At 40.1% G+C, this 18,314-nt stretch overlaps 2 protein-coding genes across 6 annotated transcripts in view; one reads left to right on the top strand and one right to left on the bottom strand.

The window, feature by feature from the left end:
- The window catches only part of JARID2 (jumonji and AT-rich interaction domain containing 2), a 192,622-nt gene extending 178,443 nt beyond the window's left edge, over positions 1 to 14,179 (top strand). For 2 of the 3 annotated variants that reach the window (XM_081206170.1, XM_081206169.1), the window contains exons 9-18: positions 400 to 492; positions 1,375 to 1,493; positions 3,259 to 3,329; positions 4,449 to 4,563; positions 6,398 to 6,503; positions 7,179 to 7,361; positions 7,932 to 8,062; positions 9,918 to 10,101; positions 11,956 to 12,063; positions 12,685 to 14,179. In XM_081206170.1, coding sequence (XP_081062296.1) covers positions 400 to 492; positions 1,375 to 1,493; positions 3,259 to 3,329; positions 4,449 to 4,563; positions 6,398 to 6,503; positions 7,179 to 7,361; positions 7,932 to 8,062; positions 9,918 to 10,101; positions 11,956 to 12,063; positions 12,685 to 12,861 — 1,287 coding nt within the window. In that variant the 3' untranslated portion in view covers positions 12,862 to 14,179. Of the gene's footprint in view, positions 1 to 399; positions 493 to 1,374; positions 1,494 to 3,258; positions 3,330 to 4,448; positions 4,564 to 6,397; positions 6,504 to 7,178; positions 7,362 to 7,931; positions 8,063 to 8,563; positions 10,102 to 11,955; positions 12,064 to 12,684 lie in introns of those variants that run through there. The other variant, XM_081206171.1, reaches the window with a different exon arrangement.
- A 240-nt stretch (positions 14,180 to 14,419) lies between these two features.
- The window catches only part of DTNBP1 (dystrobrevin binding protein 1), a 47,118-nt gene continuing 43,223 nt past the window's right edge, over positions 14,420 to 18,314 (bottom strand). For all 3 annotated transcript variants that reach the window (XM_081206562.1, XM_081206563.1, XM_081206564.1), the window contains exons 8-10: positions 17,520 to 17,675; positions 16,376 to 16,519; positions 14,420 to 15,735 (exon numbers count right to left, since the gene is read on the bottom strand). In XM_081206562.1, coding sequence (XP_081062688.1) covers positions 15,500 to 15,735; positions 16,376 to 16,519; positions 17,520 to 17,675 — 536 coding nt within the window. In that variant the 3' untranslated portion in view covers positions 14,420 to 15,499. The remainder of the gene's footprint in view (positions 15,736 to 16,375; positions 16,520 to 17,519; positions 17,676 to 18,314) is intronic.

Below are 18,314 nucleotides of genomic sequence, written 5' to 3'. Positions count from 1 at the left end.
CCTTCAGCGCCTCATTTTTCTGATCTTAAGCTCAGTTTGCCCCATTTCCACACCAGTTTGTGATTTTCTTTTTAGAGCCAACACTAAAAATGTGCGTTTTTGTTCACAATTCTGCCTCATATACATATTTTGCAGCAACCCCCCCCCCATATATTATGCATTTCCCCCACTTTTTCTTAATAATGTTGTGCATATTTTTGATTGGTGCTGCCCATGCAATAGATGAGAGAAATTGCAATCTGGAACATTGTTGGTGTAATAACCCTGTGTCATGATGTATCTATATTTCCAGCCACTTATATCTGCTCTTCCTTTATTCATTATTATTTTCATTATTACTGTTACTAATGATGGAAAACAACTACCACAGTTTTTCCCTTTTTATGCTTTGGTTTGCAGGGAAGGTCTGTTTCTTTAACAACCTTTTACCGAACAGCAAGAAACATCATGAACATGTGCTTCAGCAAGGAGCCTACGGCAGCTGAAATAGAGGTGAGGGGTTCCGTAAAGTCAGGGTAGTTCTTTAAACTAGCCACTAGAAGATGATTTTCTCCCCATACACACTAGAGATCCAAACCATCCACAAATGTGCATTTGCCTGGGTAATGTAACATGAGAACTCAGCAGTTAAGCCCTGTAACAATTCCCATGATTACAGCAGGTGTTGAGTTGTGTTGTGTTGTGTTGTGTTGTGTCGTGTTGGTGGGGAATTTCTGCTGGGATCCAAGAAGTCAAGGAAGAAAAAGAGGGCAGCTGCAAGAAGCACACAGAAAGGCAGATTTTAAAACGGAATTGTGAAACAGTTTATTAGAAAGAAGAACAAGGCTTGCTGAGGAAGAATCAGCATGGCTTCTGCAAAAGAAAGTCCTGCCTCAAGGACATCAAACATGTAGCCCAAATGCTTCACTGCACTATCTTACCTCTTATGTGAACCGCACTTTATTCCAAAGGCTTTCTTTTCCATGCGAGGAATAACCAGCCTTGGGCAAATGCCAACCCACTACATAAACCAGGCTATCCTAGGTACAGCCATTGGTTCAGTGGCAACAGCTCATGGTATATCCTTAGCAGAAGTTATGCTGGTTGACACAAAGATATTTTATAAACCATTTCCCCTTTGGACCAAGCAGCAATTTCTAAATGGATAGTAATATTATTTTTTATAATGCAAGCATTTGCACTTATCAGGGCTTAGTAATAACATCAGCTAAGAAATTATTATTTGTCGGAAGAGCTATACAAAGCTTGCTTTTGGTGTATTTTGAAATATCAGGCGCCCGGTTTCTAAGGAATGAGAATTTGTCTAGATTGAACTCAGGGAAATGAAACTGCACTCTCCTCTAATCTTAATACGAAAACTTTATTTTCCTACAGCAAGAGTACTGGAGGTTAGTGGAACAGAAGGACTGCCATGTAGCAGTGCATTGTGGGAAAGTGGATACCAACACCCACGGCAGTGGCTTTCCTGTGGGAAAATCAGAACCGTTTTCAAGGTAATGGGAGTTCCAAGACACCTTTCACCTCTCCATAGAGCACTGGCTCCTCTAATTTGTTTACTAAGTTGCAGGTTTCATCACCATTATTGGGTATAATGTTGTTTCATGCTCAGTGTATTTGTAGCAGCTTGTGCTACCCCGCCCCAGTTAGCAGCAAAACAGCCAGCTGCAGAATAAGGGTTGTTACTGACAGGTAAGGTGGGGGTGGACTTCGGCTGCTAGAATTATGGCTCATTCCAGGTCCAACACGTTTTGGAAAATTCCTTCCTTGGGGGCATATGAGCAGCGTACATAGGAAAAGGGCTAGCAAGGACAAAATAAATCATTGAAAACTGCCCCAAAGCACCTTCAGCCTTACCAATCATGCTTTTTGACAGCTTTCCATTTTTAGGGGTTGTCTCATTGGTAGAAAGTCTGGTTTTAATGTGGTTTTGTTAGATACGTTTGCATTAATATATACGTCGATACATTTTTCAGCTTTTCTGTATTTTCTTTTGCAGAATGCAACTTGATAGCTATTATTCATTTAATGTGAGATTATGAAGTTTTGTGTTTTATTACGTATTGTGTTTTATTATGTTTTGTAATTATTATCCCTTTTCCTAGTTATGCTGTTCATATATTTATAGTGTCCCCAGAAGGAAGAGTTTCGTGAAATGGTCAGGCCTGGAGTAAACCAGAAATGTAGCACTGGGTGTTTCCCTCCCCCTTTTTGCACACGCTGCATTAGCACAAAGGATTTCTAAAACTGTACAATTGCACATTCATTACACCTTTTGCATTTCTTTTTAAGTTCCAAGGGTGAGGATCTTCTTAAGGGGGTGCAGGCAGTTGCTACAGGATCCTACCATTCCTCCTTTAACTTTTCAGTCCAGTTCCAGTTAGTTGCTTGAAGGAGCCACAGCATTAACATTTCCCCAACCAACCAGTTCAGCATAAGCATCTTAATGGGTTGTGTGAATGCTGCAACCTCTTATTTGGTGGGCAAGGACTTTTTTTGAATCCACACGATGCCTTCTTTATGCTGTGCACCCAGATGCATGTACGTTTCCCTTAATGTTCACCTTGTCTGTTCCTGAGTGAGCAAGTTAATGACGGCGCATTTAATGAATTAACCACAACTTAGTTTGGGTGGAAACAGATGGCTAGGAACCATACAGTAGCTGCTAAAATGTGTCAGCTATGACCCCATGGAAAGACGGTCCCTGCCAAACTTCTCCTTCCCACGTAGCTATAAAGATCCCTTTGGATTGGGAGTCAGTCAATTACTGGGTTTTTTGTTTGCTTGCTTTTGCAAGGCACCTAATTGAAACAATAACATGGTGCATCTTTGTGAAGCAGCAAAAAGAAGAAAAACAAGGTTTTTTATGTTTTCACCATTTCAATTTATTAATCGTGTTTATTTTTTTAAAAAATGACATCAATAAATTTAAACAAGAAGTCTCGAGTTCTTGTTAGTCACTAGTGCCTTTGCAAGGTTAACCGGAACACAAAGGCAAGAGCAAGTGTATTGAACAACCATGTCTAGAATGCTGCTTACACATTTGTTAGCATAAAGGAAAGAGCTAGAAGTTTCATTTTTAAGCAGAATTTTACTTTTAAAACAAAATCTGGAATTGCAGCAAAGAGGCCTAGAGCATTCCTCCTTTGGCTGCAGTCCTACACAGCATTGCAGAACCCCTAGCAAGTAGGTAAATAAAACAATGACTAATGTGACATTTGATGTTTGCTCATCATGATGTGCACCACTTAATTTCAATAGGCATGGGTGGAACCTAACAGTCCTTCCTAATAACACAGGATCCATCCTGCGACATCTTGGTGCTGTGCCTGGTAAGTCCATTTATATTCTCCATGTTTAAGAGACATACTCTGTTGTGGAATTCACACAGAGTGTTGAATAAATCATGTTTTTGCCACCTCCCTGGAGCCGGGCATCTCTACCTGCTGTTTAAAAATGAATTAATATTCAGTAAGCTTCCCATCATGGTGGCATTTATAATCCTGTTTGTGTCTCTGCTGCCCATTGACCCCTCAATCTGTTCAGCACAGATGGACACACTTCTATCCTAGAGAGGCTGAGAAAGGTGTGTTTTGTATCTTAACAAGCCGAACGTAGCAGTTAAGCTCTGTGTCTTGTATTACTGAATTTTTTAAAAAGGAAAGAAAGAAAGGTGAGAGTGAGACGGAGGGGTACGCATGTAGTGCAGACCATCTCTACCTTGGGCCATTTACTTCTCCCAGTTGTTCATCATTATTCAGTAGGCTCATGATAATGTTTTAGTGTCAATATGGTCAGCGATCAGCACATGTAACTTCATTATTTGCAGTCTCCAGGGAGCAGTGCTGTGCCAATAAATTTGCAGAAATTCCTCTGGTTCTTCATTAAGGCTCTTCAGTGATTTCTACCTGATAATGGTTGGGGGGTTAGATAATCATTTTACAAAGAGCTGAAAGTGACTGCTGTTGCTCACTCATTTCTTCTAACCCCCCCCCCCCCGATCTCTGGTCAAACAGGTCTGGCAGGATTTTGAAGCATTTTTACAAAGACCTATAAATAGAGATGATAATGAGATACCTATGCTTACCTGCACCATTTTCAACTTTCGGGGGGGGGGGGATGTTTTCTGCCTGCAACCAGTGTTCATGAGCCACACTTGTCCAAGCAATTCACCATGTTAATACAAGTGTGCACCCAGAATATTTGCAGAAAGCAAAATTTATATGCATGTGTGATCGGCAGCATAGTGATGCCGTGAAAAAATAGGAGCTTGGGTGAAAAAATGTATCCGAATAATCAGATCAAAGACATCTCTTGTTAACTATGTAATCTTATTTCTGGTAGAAATCAAAAGATTTAAATTTTCAAGTATCAGCACAAATTATATGTGTGGTTTTCAACATACCTTTTCCCCATTAATTGTGTTTTGCTTCTGATCTAAACTGCTTTAGGAGTGACAATTCCTTGGCTAAATATTGGCATGGTCTTTTCTACCTCATGCTGGTCTCGAGACCAAAATCACCTTCCATATATAGACTACTTACACACTGGTGCTGACTGCATTTGGTAAGTGAATCCCAAGTGAACCTCTTTGCTCTTCTGCACTGTTGCTTTCAGGAAGTTGCACGTCAGCTTCTATGGTGATCCTGATGCAGCGTCTTACGGCCTCAACACCATCGCAGTTCATGGCACCCCAACCTGCCCAACTACAACCTTCTTCTATAAATAATGTTTTCCTAAAGATTATAAAACTCTCAAAAGCCAGAAAATATCACGTTAAGCAGAAAAAGATCAAGTTGACCCTTGTTCAGCACACGCAACCTAGAAATGTGGCAAAGAATCGAAGTTAATCACAAGCCTTACATAGAAGTCCCACTTATTCCATTTGGTACAAATGCTGCGCAAATAAGCCTCCAAAGTTACTAGGCCGTAAAAAATGTTTCCAGCATGCACTCCCTATATGTAATCTCTTGGATCCAAAAATCCTGTTCAAAGAGTAGAATGCTCTCTCTCGTACTTAAGTAAGGAGGCACCAATCCTGCCTCCCTCCATCTTCCTCCCCTCTGCCAAACTGGCTTGAGAAGATCAAGAACACCCTAAAGAGCTTTTCAGAGGGTTAAGAGGGGTTCCAGATGCAGTGCAGATTTGTAACAAGTGGTACTCCCTATGTGAGAGGCAGCATTCTTCTGTTGTACCATAAAAACTTACACCTATCTTTTCTAGCCTAAATGGAAAGTAATTAACTGTGTTTGGGGGGGAAACACTTCCTGTCTCGTCATTAGGAGGCAGTTCTTTTTTCCCATAGGCAAGGGAGTGAGTGGTAGTTTGTACAAGTCTGTTTTAAGATGTACTTCACACATACATCATCTCAGTAATTACAAGGATGTTGTATTATTGCAGTGATACAGTTGGAAGGCTGAGTGTGGCTTGCCCAAGTGAGAAGTGCATTCAGGGCTGACATGAGATTTGAACCAGGGGCTACCCAGCTAATGGCTCTTGCCAGCTCAAATAGAAGAGTTTCAAATGTCCTCTGGAAAAAGTCCAAAATGTTGCACAGCTTCAGGAGAGCAGAGGCCTGCAGTCCGGAGTGGCCATGAAGAATACTCCTGAATGTGACTTTGCTATTCAGACATGGTGTACAGATATTTGTCAAAAAGGAGCTTTTGATATTGGGGCCCCACCACACATTCATCTTTTAGGTTTACATTGGGGGGGGGGGTTAGCATACCCTTGCAAGTTGGTCATACAAATGATAAAATCCAGTCTTTGGAAATTTGTGCCATACAGGTATTCTCTTCCAAAGAGCCAGGATCAGCTACAAATCCCTGTCTGTTCTTGGTTGTTTCAGCAGCATGCCCAGGTTTGCTGACATGGAATGTGTGGGACAGCCCTTATTGGTGGTTATGGGATGTTAAAAAGCAGTCAGGTGTCAGCATTCGGTTCAACCAACAGAGGATATGTTGGTTGTAGTTTCATTAGGTGAGAGCTTCAAAATATTGTGAGTTCAAACACAGTTCTATTTCTCCTTTTCCTAACCCCCAATATTTGAAAGAAATGCAGTCAGATACATGTAGAGATGGCAAATCCTTTAATGCTCCAATCTTTGATAAAATATTCAGTGGTTGTAGCGCCACAATTATTCCTTGCTGTGTTATTTTGAAGTTTGATCTTGTTTCCAAATTTGCAAACTCTTGGTATATTTTGCACATCTGCTGTTGCATTCAGGTCCAGGCTTCCTATACGCATCTGAGAACAGGACGCTGGACCAGAGGCGCCTTTTGTCTGATCCAGCAGGGCTCTTTGTATGCTCTCATGTTGCTCTCAGCTTTGGTGATGTCAATTTCGGCAGCATGGAATAAATACTCCCTTTGTTTCCCCTTTCTGTGTCAAAAATGAACAGGTATTGCATTCCTGCTGCAGAGGAGAAAAAACTTGACAAAGTGGTACACACCCTGCTGCAAGCCAATGGCACTCCAGGGCTGGAAATGCTTGAAAGTAACGTCATGGTGAGTTGCTTTATGGTTTGTTACTAGGCAGTTTCTTTTGCGGTGTCATGAACAGCAATACATTTTATTGTGTAAGCCAGGGGTAGATATCCTTTCTAGATCCAAGGGCCAAACCTTGGGTTAACCATCTGGGAACTGCATGCCCCTGGTAGATGTCCACACCACACTCCTTTCCCCTGCCAAACACACAAGGGCAAACACAGGCACACAGCTCCCCCTCAACTGACCTATGCGTATTAAGGATGGAGATGGGGGATTATTGTCCAACTTTGGGGTTTTTTCTTACTGCTGTCACTGCTGAAATTGGTAGGAGCTTCCAGCCAGAGTGAAAGCTCAGATTTATTGTTTAAGCAATACTTAGAGGGACTGATGTGGATTCATATGTTCTTAAAGGGGATAACCCAGTCCTATATGACACAAGGAGATATGCCTCCCCACCCCAAGGCTCCTGGGTCCTGCTGAGGTTTGTTTCCCTTTAAGCCAAGCTTAAGAGTTGGTTGGTTTTACGTAGTTGGCAGCAGAAGGATCTGCTCTGGGGTTTGTTTCTGTAGAAGCATTTAGAGATTCAATATGACTTTTGCATGTTCTCCATGGCAAGTAGTAAGAGGTAAGCAAATGGAGCTGCCAAGAAAGGCACCCACTCTAGATTTCCCCTGCTTCTTTCTCTCTCCCTAGATCTCCCCAGAGGTGCTGTGTAAAGAGGGGATCAAGGTGCACCGTACTGTACAGCAGAGCGGGCAGTTTGTTGTCTGCTTCCCAGGATCTTTTGTGTCTAAAGTGTGCTGCGGCTACAATGTTTCTGAAACTGTGCACTTTGCTACCACCCAGTGGACAAGCATGGGTTTTAAAACTGCCAAGGTAGGAGCTTGTGTTCTTAAAAACTCACCTCTGCAAACAGAACACCTCTGGTCACAGCGTGTGTAGTGCTGCTTGATGCATTCATTAAACCTTTTGGGATATGGGTGGGGTTTTTTTCATACATAAAGCATCTAGACTTTGCCTTTTACCACTCAGAACTTGAGAAATCTCCAACTGTGATGTGCATCAGTAACTCCTTTTATGTATGACTCGTTGGTTGAATTTGTTTCAAGGACAGCAGCAACAGTGCCTACTAGGACCAGTTGGGTTGTGTTTTGCAGGGGAAAGTCTTGGGGAGGTGAGTTGCACTTTGCATTTACTTGCACTTGTGCCCAGGGCTTAATTGAGAAGTTAAGGGACGGCAGGAATTGCACACTGACACCTGAAGGGCCAATATGAAGTGACTGAGAAGAGATCGCTCAGGAAAATTTTGTGTTTCACACATACACTCTTCTGGTCAGGAAATCCTTGTCCCCAAGGATGATGCGTTAATTGGGTATGTTCATTTTTCTTTCCAAAACGAGTTATTTCATTGTATGTGAACTAACACTCTGGAATTTGTTGACGCAGGAGATGAAGCAGCGACGTATACCCAAGCCATTTTCAATGGAAAAGCTGCTCTATCAGATCGCAACAGCAGAAGCAAAGAAAGAAAATGGGTCTTCTCTTAGTACAATATCGGCACTTCTAGGAGAGCTCAGGTAGCTAGAGTCTCTTTCGTTTTATCCTACTTGCTTCCAGAGTAGCTCTCGCGGAAAGTATAGAGAGTGTTGTGAGACGTCCAAGAACATTGCTGGCAGCTGCTGAGCCAGCCAACCTGCTTGAACACTGCCACACATGGGAGAAGAAACTTCCATGGATGGTTTGCTGTCAAAGCACTAGAGGACACAGCAAAGTACTCCATACTACTAGCATTAGGTGATGACTTTTTTTCTCACCAAACAAATGAATCCGTGTTTCCCAGTGTGCCCAATAATGCCAAGAGTTTTAAAATCACTGGCTAAGCCAGGAGTTCCTGTGCTTTCGGAAGCAGACAGTGTAATCTGTCTGTAGCATGAGGACAACTACACACCTTTTCTAAAGACACTGAAAGACCTGTTTTTAAATGCTCCCCAGCCCCTGTCCAAGGCAGGTTTGAAAAGCAGGGAAAGCTGCCATGTTTCATATGTAATGCTGTTCTCTTTTATTCTCCTACTATGTAGCACTGCTACCCACAACAAGTGTGAGACAGCTGGGTAGTGCTGGTCGGTAACATCTCGAATAGATCAAGAGAAAATCTGATGGCTGGAATCTACAAATTGTATTTAACAAAATTACTGTGTTAATGTGCAAAGAATGGTTAGAGTCTTCTCCACTATATGTCTGCCCTCAAAGTGGAAGACTTTTGAGGCTCTGCATGGAGCTTCTTCCTTTTTGGAGAGTTGATATGCACTTTTCCCTTTAACAAAGGAAAATTTGCAAATATCGAAAGAGCTGGTATTTTTACATCCATCCATCCAAGTGGTTCTCAAGCTTGTTCACATTTAGGTTGCTTCTTTCAAGAGGGAGATCTTCCAAAGGATATTTCTCCTTCTAAAACCTGATCTTTGCTGCTGGAATAACTATGTTTTTTAACTGCAAATGTCAGCCTACTTTTTTCCTTTGCTTGATATGTGGTACCACCTTTTCCTTTCCTGAGCTCAGTTCTCATTTACTCACTGCTTTGGTACATGATGTTCCATCTCTCTTCCTGTCTGCTCAATGTTTTGCTCAGTTCCCTTTTAAGTGTCATAGCAAGTCAAGTCTTGCCAACTGAGGGAGGGCCTACCGCAGGACAATGTTTTTGTCCCACTTCTATCTCCTCCTGTTTCCCTCCTTGGCCATTGGGTATGTTTAGCCTGGAGAGAAGATTGTTAAGGAGAGACATGGCAGCAGTCTTCAAATTTCTGAAGGGTTGTCATATGGAAGATGAAGAAAGCTTGTTCTCTGCTGTATCAGAGGGCAGGACTAGAACCAGTGGGTGGAAATGGTGGTGCAACAGATTTGGTCTAAACATTGGAAGAAACTTTCTAATGTGTAGAGCTGTTCAACAAAGGAAGAGACTGTATTGGTAGGTGATGGGCTCTCCTTCACTGAAAGTTTTTAAGCAGAGGCTAGATAGCCATCTGTCAGGGATTCTGGAGTTGCATCCTGGATTGTTGATCCTGCATTGAGCAGGGTGCTAGACGAGATGGCGTCCCATGTCCCTTCCAACTCAATAATTCTTTTTTTCTACAGCGAGTAGGGCTGCTTAAAATGGTGCTTGGTCTCCATAGGTAGTAGTATCTCCTGGCAAATCAGTTGGCAGCCATGTTTGCCCAATAATTTGATCTGCCCCAAGGTTTTTCTGTATCAGATTCTCTGTCTGGAAAACTCCCAATTTGTATACAGTGGCCAGACAAAACATTAGATGGGATTTAGCCCATCATAGCATGGCAATTGTTATTAAAATCTCAGGCCTACGTTGAAATGTTGCCTGCTGCTTCATGGCATTCCTAGGAGAGGTTGCTGTTTTCTAATTATTCCTCATGTCCACAGGGAGACAGAGCTGAGGCAGCGGCGGCAGCTGTATGAGGCAGGCCTCCATTCGTCAGCTCGCTATGGGAGCCATGATAGCAGCAGCAGTTCGGGAGTGGATGGGAAGAAAAAACCTCGAAAGTGGCAGCTAGAGACGTCTGAGAGGAGGTGTCAGATTTGCCAGCACCTGTGTTACCTATCTATGGTATGGAAAATCCCTAGAAGCTGGGAGTTCTCACTATGTTCTTTAAATATCATCTCTTCCCACCCCCCACCCCCCCAAAAAATCTCAATTACTCCAGTGCTAAAAGGCCAAAATGCATTTGGCCAAAGCAGTGTATGTATTTCAATAAAGTATAGGTTGAAATCTCTTGTGAAGCACTGGTGTGTAGGAGACTCAGGATAGTTGAAGGTTAAGGAACATTGGTGTTAGTGCTTTTTAAACAACATTGGACTGAAACATAAAACAGGAGAACTAAAAGCTTGATGATTTGTTTTGTAATTTTTATTGTCATTTCATAGTTTTCAAATCTTATTCTGACGCCTGTCAAGGAAACTTGACATGCTCTAGAGAATTTCTGAATATGTTCTAGGATGTACCATTCAGTTCAAGTGAGGTCAGCTGTGCTTCATATCATCAGTTCAAAGAGGACAACAACTGATGTACAAAATATTCCAGATTCTCCAGCAGTCTGCACATTGCACTGGATGATTGACAGTGGTGGGCAGGGGCTCTTCCAGAGAAGATTCTCCGGTATTTTCTCATGGGAGAACTCCAGAATTACCTGGAACACCATTTGAAAATTGCTCTTGTACTACAGTATGCCAGTTGTAAGCAGAAGCTGGTGGTTTTTCACTTAAAAGAATGTATGCCTCACTTCAGCTGTCTTCAGATATTCACTTTGGGGCCTGCAAGAACCTGCAGGCTTACCCTCGTGAGATCACGCATGCCGGCAGTATTCCAAATCCAACATGCAGTAAGCTGAGTCTGAAGGGAGGCCACTTCCACCCCATGTAGGAAATCCTATGCACAATGAAAGTGTCTTCCTTCTGATCCAGTCAATCACAAGTCAAATCAAGAGTCATGTCATTGAGGGGGAGGAGCTAGAGCCACACTTTCCACAGGCCTCTTCGCATATTCAGAAAAAGGGAAGAGGGTTTTCTGGTTTTCAAGATTTGTCAAGGAGGTAGTTCAAACGGTTCAGTAAAAGGGAGCCTATTACTAGAAGAACTTTAGTAATAAACTGTAAGATTTCTCATTGCAGACCAGCAAGAGGTTGCAGAAAATAGTGCAATATTAGGTCATAAAAGGAATAAAGCTCACTTTAGAATTTAGTACCAAAATAATAATTGACTTATGGGACTAATAAATTAAAATCATGGCTGAAAATGCATTTTCCTGACACAATATAAAAGCTTTTCTGCCATTTCAAGCCCAAGGTAGCACTAGTGCATATATGAAGGCCACTTTTGAATGTCAGCGTGGGATAAGCCATTTATGTAGAATTACTCATTTACAAATAGAGTGGTTTTTCTGCACACCACTGCAAATTACCAATACATTTTGAAAAGGTCTGCAGTGGCAGAGAGAAAATGTGCCGTCAGTGAACCATGCCACACACCCATCTCACCAGATGGTAGCATCTGCCACATGAACAGGGTTGCCTTGATGTTTACATCATCCCTTAGCCTCTATGGAAGAAAAAGTTCACCTTGGCTCAGTTTTGCTTGGAAGAGCTTAAGAATTGCAAAGTTTAGTTTCGAATTCTGTTGCTCATTGGGATTTGATTCTAAATAGGTGTGTCCATAAACACTATCAAAGTGATTGAACATATATCAATTAACAGTCTCACCATGGTTATTACATTTGCCACACCAACAGTAGTAACGAGTGGTTTCAACGTTTGAATTTTAAAAGTGAATTCACCCACAGGCTTAACAAACAGGGATCACGGTTGTGTGAGACTTCCAGGTTAAGCTTCCATATAGAATCAGGCTGTTCAGGAAATACTGATCTGTGGGTTATTAATGCTCTTGACCTTTTAAAAAATGTTTGCAGGTTGTACAGGAAAATGAAAACGTTGTCTTCTGCCTCGAATGTGCCCTGCGACACGTAGAAAAACAGAAGTCTTGCCGAGGACTAAAACTAATGTATCGCTATGATGAGGTTTGTATAATAACTCATAGGTTGGAAAAGTTTACATTTTTGAAAATTCTAATTTGATCTTACAAATAATTTCAGCTATATTGGAAACCTGCTTTTGATTTCCAATTTTATGGGCACTTTATTCTTGCATTTAAAAGGCGTCCTTAAACATGTAGTTTTTGTTCTGTATTCCATCATTATATGAAGACTAGTAAGTATGTAGAAATTTCAATAACGTGGTTTGAAATAGTTATAAATATCTCCTTTTTTAAAAAAAGCAAAGGTTTTTTAAAAGGTTTAAGTGAGGACTTTTTGTCATTAGCAGAATGCAAATAATCTGTGGTTCAGCATATATGAATGAGCTCTGGGTTCATGTGTTCTCCCTTATTTCTAATTTAATTAGTTTGAACAGCATGTCAAATTGTGATTAAACAGGGTGGGTTGTTTTTTTAAAAAGGCCAAACTTCATAAAGCACTGATTCAACAAGTTAGTTAAACAGAATTGTTCCATTCCTCACAGTTGTGCTGGACGATGTGAGAGGAGTGTTATATCTGGTGCATGGCCATTGTTGCGAGCTTATTTGCCACATTCTGTTAAGGCTTCTGCTATCTAAACTCATTTTTCTTTTCCTTCTGAAATAGGAACAAATTATCAGTTTAGTCAATCAAATCTGTGGAAAAGTATCTGGCAAAAATGGCACCATTGAGAACTGTATCAGCAAGCCTACACCAAAAAGAGGACCTCGGAAGAGAGCAACAGTCGACGTGCCATCATCAAGACTTTCATCCTCCAGTTCATCCAAAAGTGCTTCAAGTTAATCATGAAGATGCCAACACACTCTCTCATTTTTGTCAATTTTATATATATTTTTTGTAATTATTATATCATAGTTTGGAGTACTTGCTGTAGAATACAAGCTGTCTTTGCACTAGCTCTAAAGAAGATTTTCTTCTGGTTTTAGAGAACTAATTTTGTTTTAGCATTAAACTGTTGAATTTTATTTTATTTTTATTTTTTACTTAGGGTAGTTAGATTACAGCAGGATTTTTTTTAACTGCTGTACATTCAGTTTTGAAAGCATCAAGGGGCTGATGAAATTCATTTGTATTTGTCCCTCTGTCTGAAGCTACAAAGCCTTTTTTCATTTTTTGGTAACTGTGAAAAGGCTTTTAAACTCTTTTTTTGATAGGTTGAAGTTTGGCGTTTTATAATTTGTTCTCCAAGTCATGTCAACAGATTTTTTTCTAGAGAGAAAAGGGATAGGAGACAAAACTTGAAAGAAATTGCTATACTTTTGGCTTGTATTCTGTAACAGGCAGGATGAGTTTTGTACCTTTTTAAATTGGAGAATACACACTTTTCTTTGAGAGGTTATGGCAGCTGAAGATGGACTTAGTTTTCTAACTGTAGGCAAAATGGGAGATTTGGAGAAATTGTTCTCTGTTACCAGCACTTCACTATGCATCTGTTCGAGGAGGAGAAGAAAGAGAAGAAAAAGACTGCCTGCCTTGAGGAGTCATGTGAGCGAAAACTGTGCCTGATTTCATTAGGAAATCCATTCTGTTATGTTTTGGTGCTGTTGGCTACTTTATCAAAAACCCTTCAATAGCATCCTTTTAAAATGATTGAAGCCATAAGTGCTTCTTGTCATAGACGTGCAATCTTTAACATTCCATTTCCATTCCACTGCTGTTTTTCATACCTTTTCACAGTCAGCATTAATTTTGTTTTGAATTTTGTTTTGTTGTTTGATCACATTTAGAGCCACTAGCAGATTTGCATATTTCTTTTGAATGTGAAAAATGCATTTGCTCTCATCTTGTCTATTTTTTTCCTTCATGTTGTAACAAAAAAGAAATCATACCTTTTGTACATAAGCCTGTAAATTGTTTTAAATACTTGAGCCTTTTCTTGGGAGGGTGGGGAAGGGTGGCAAAGAGACAAGATGAAGAAAAGCCTTACGTTTCACTTTCTTCATCGGATGGATTTGGATGCTTACAGGGTTTTTCTTGTAACATTTATAAGTGCTGCTTACATCACTGAACAACAACAAAAATAATAATGGAGTAGTTGTTGCCCTTTTCCAGTTGTGTGTACAGTATGTGTGGAATAAAAAAGGGAAAATGTTTTCACAAACTCTTTTGTTTCATAATTGAATTCAAGACCGTAGAGCTACCCATATTGCACTGAGCTTGCCAGTGGTGACTGTCAGGAAAAGTCTTATAAAATACATATTGTCGGTTGTTGCAGAAGACGAATTGTTTTGGAATATTTAACAATAACATACAGAGTCGAGTGTTTTCCAATGTGGTTGTCCGGTTTTTATGGCCTTGCTGTGTACTTTTTCCTTCTTGACAGTAAACTTCTGACTATGGCTTACAGTTTGACATTTAATTTATTAGCGCTGCTCTGCTCTCTTTCCTTGTAAGGAAAGACTTCATGTTTATTGCCAGTTTTGTTTACTTTTCAGGTTTGTAATACAAGGTTTAATAAAAAAACCACACTTTTTGGACACTTTGTCTTTCTTCTGAAAGAGCAGTAGAGATTAAACTTCAAAAGTCAGGACCATTCTGGTTAGGAAAGATGCAACACATATAGCAGATATTCCCAGCTTTCATTTATAGGTACATTATTCCACCGAACCCAAAGAGAAATGGGCTTCTGAGACTTATTTCAAGTAGTCAACTATTTGAGAATAGTTGCTCATTTAGAACATGCCCATAATCTCTTACATAGGGATAGCACAAGCATGTTGGCCTGATGCTGTGTGCTACAGGTAGTAAGTAGAAAGCTTCAACAGTCTTAAAGTTAGGCTAGTGCACTTCATCAGTCTTTCAGTATCTATTGTGAAGTGAACAAAGCAGCATGCTTCTACATCCCTTATCACAAATGAGGCTTATCCCACTAAATGTAGGACAAAGCAACAACAGGACAGGAGCATGGAATCAAAGTTCACGTACTTTTTCAACTATTCAAGTACTTGCTGATCTTTTTCTGCTCGTTATTTATAGGTATGTAAAACATCAGTAAGAAAGCATATCAATTTGTTTCTTACATCTGGAAGGTCACATAATTGGAGGCTATTATTCTTCTGTCTAAACAACAAACATTTACCAGTCTTTAGCCACAACAATTAAGACATGCACACTGTGACAACAAACATGGCTTCTGTATTATGTTCCTATGGAGGATTTTAAAAGGAACCCTTACAACAACTTGTTCATTGGATAATCCTTTATATACAAGGTTTACTTTTCCAAAGCCAACACTTTATTGCTAATGGTGTGCTTCAAGAAATTTTTAATAAAAATCAGTATTTTCATGACTGTCAAACTCAAGTTTTATATATGGTAATATTTTTCATGATAAGATTGGAGTAACAAAAGCAAGCTCAAAATACTTCTTTACTCACTCATTCATTCCAGGGTCCTAATTCCTTTAGAGCACCATGATAACTCAAATTGTTTGCGAATCACTCTCATCACTAACATCAGAAGGGCCTTTCATTTCAGCAACAAGGGCAGTGTCTACTTGCACATCTTCCTCATCGGACTGGATCACAGGCGATTCTCCTTCACTGGCATCTTGGCTGGCAGAATCAGTCCAGGCTGAAGAGGACGACAACTCTCTCAATGCTGACTGGGTGGGAACTTGAAGACTAATTTCATTTTGACCAGTACTGCTGTCTGATCCTTCAAAATAACAAGAGAAGTCAGTGAGCTAGGCTTATTCATTTGTTAGAAACCCATTATATTACAACAACTGGGAGACTAAATGCTTTAGGTGTTTTGTACAAAATAGCTGAGAGAAAGTAAGAAAGCATTTGAATACATGCTCCAGAAATGGCACTGAGTTTCTCAGGGTGAAAAAGAAAGTGAAGAATAGTTGCATACTAAAGCATAAAAAGCTGTGTGCTCCACATCTTGTAATGCCTTACTAATAATCCAGAACAAATGGAGCACATAAACCTCAGTCTAAGACATAAGATGTCAGGAAAGTAGCCACAATAAGAATCTCTGTTTTATGAAAGTATCCTTGAACTAGGGCTCTAGTTCAAATTTAGCCTCCAATTTTTTTGTGAAATGAAAAATGTGGGCTTCTTGCTGAATCCTGCATCTTAGTGAACCTGGCTGGTGATATGTATATTTGTTCAGAAAACACAAGAATGGGAAATGTGATCGAAATCAACAATTTATGTTAGATCTTTTTTCTTGGTGATTTAAATCACCACCTCAATTTAATACGTATCCACCCTGCTCAAAAACATCAATAAGTTCTATTTCTTTTTATGCCAGTGCAACCAGATCAAGAATGCAAGAGTTCATTTTATACCTATCATAGGAGATGACATAGTACTGTCCTCTCCTCCTGAATTAAGGAAGACATCTAAGGCTTCTTGGTCAGACATATCCACAAGGTCCATTTGTTCCAACATGTCCACATTTACTTCCATAGAAGACATGCTTCCAATCGGCTCTGTCATAAGAAAAAGGTAAACAAGTAAACTTGAAAATCTAACCCTTATATGATCACTTTTGGAGAAAACTATGGCATGAATTAAGCATACTGGAAGATAACATTTACGGTTAGTGAATAGGCATCCTTTTACCTTTATTTTTTTTAAAAAAAATACTTGCACTGGATTTACAGTTTTACTTTCTGAAATTCATGTAATGGAACTACTTCAGACTTCATTCCCAAACCTAGGATGATGCAACTTACATTTTTAAGAAGATTTTTATCATTATGAGACAGGTAAGTAAAACTAATCATAACTGCCATTGCAAGAAGCTAACATCCCAATCTCAAACTGCTATTAAGAGGTGGCTTAATTTCTCCAGAATTAACCCTGAGACTAACAGAATGTGCTAGGTTGTGATAGAAGCCCCAGAAGTTTCAGGCATTGTAAAAGTCCTTTGTACATGTCTAGGAAATCCTACTGTGACAACGAAGGTGCTGGATCCAGGGCACTTGAACTGTGGAAGATCAACAGAATCCATCTGGAAAAGTCTTAAACCATTAAACTTACTTTAGAACCTACAGCTTTCATACACCTATACAGTTGCTATACCACAGGCCTTCGGATTCGGCTGTGTTTTCTTCCATACAATTCATCATTGTGGAGGAAAACAGCTACAGCAAAACTGCAATCTGTCACTTACTTGTTCATGTGGAGCAAGCAACTGCAATGTTAAAATTTATCAGCCCTCATCCCACCCACTGGTGCTATGCTATTTCCAGCTGCAGCGCCTCAATCGCAGTCCTGCATATAGGACAGTCCTTTGCCTGCTGTTACATTCTTAGAAGCTAAGTGGGTCTCATTCTGCTCACTGGTTGAAGAAGAGAATGCTCAAACAAGCAAGCCAATAAGAACTTATAAATTAAAAAACAGGATAGAGATGTACTGAAGGAACTAAAATCTTGCTTCCTCTTGGGATCTAGCTTAAAAATTACATGGAACATTTTCAGTACTTGCCTCGTCTGTCAGTTATTTGCAGATAGCCTGTGGAGAGATACTGTTCCATGTCCTGCTGAAAAGCTTCTTCAAAGAACTTTTGCCGCTCCTTTAGCTTCATTTGCTGGGTATGCTCCATAGCCAACACCTTCTGTGCATGCTCTGCATCAAGCTCAGCTGCAGGAGAGAAATATGCATTAAGCCTGAAAGATTCTCATTTCAGTGTTTTCAGAAGCATTTATGTTTTATGCATCCTGCTTCCCAAGGAAGTAAACTCTGCAAAAAACAAAACCCAGTTGACAGAACTCATTTTTAAAGTTATTTCCTTAGGCATTTAAGACTAGTATTTTTTTTTCCATTAAAAAGAAATACTGAAGAGCACTTGCTTGGCGAGGAGCTTCTGAAGAACACAAATGCGCATCCCAATATATTATCTGTCTGTGGCTGTAAGGCAAATGAGTTAAGGACTTCAGAAATTAGGGACAAGCCATTTTGTAGAAAGAGTAAAACTGAGAAGTAAACACACTCTTCTTTGCCATTGTGTTATATAAGCTGGTAGTGTCTGTATTATTTTACGTAGGCTAAAAACCACAGAGCTTGTCCCATGTAATGAGCAAATGTTAGTTCTGCTATGATGCAGAAAGGCAATTCTATTGTAATAATAGGCCAGGAGCTATTACTAAGTATAGAAATCTATTTATTTGCCCCTAATATTGCCTGGCAGTTTTGAATTTTAATGGCAACATCCATTTTCTTCTATCCCCGAAATAGACATAGCAGCTAAGCAACAAATGGAGTTTATGTAATATTTTACCA

The sequence above is a fragment of the Podarcis bocagei genome, assembly GCF_964188305.1.
Source record: "Podarcis bocagei genome assembly, chromosome: 8".
Classification (NCBI taxonomy): domain Eukaryota; kingdom Metazoa; phylum Chordata; class Lepidosauria; order Squamata; family Lacertidae; genus Podarcis; species Podarcis bocagei.
Note: the sequence above shows the minus strand (reverse complement) of the source record. Positions and strands in the feature narration are given on the sequence as shown.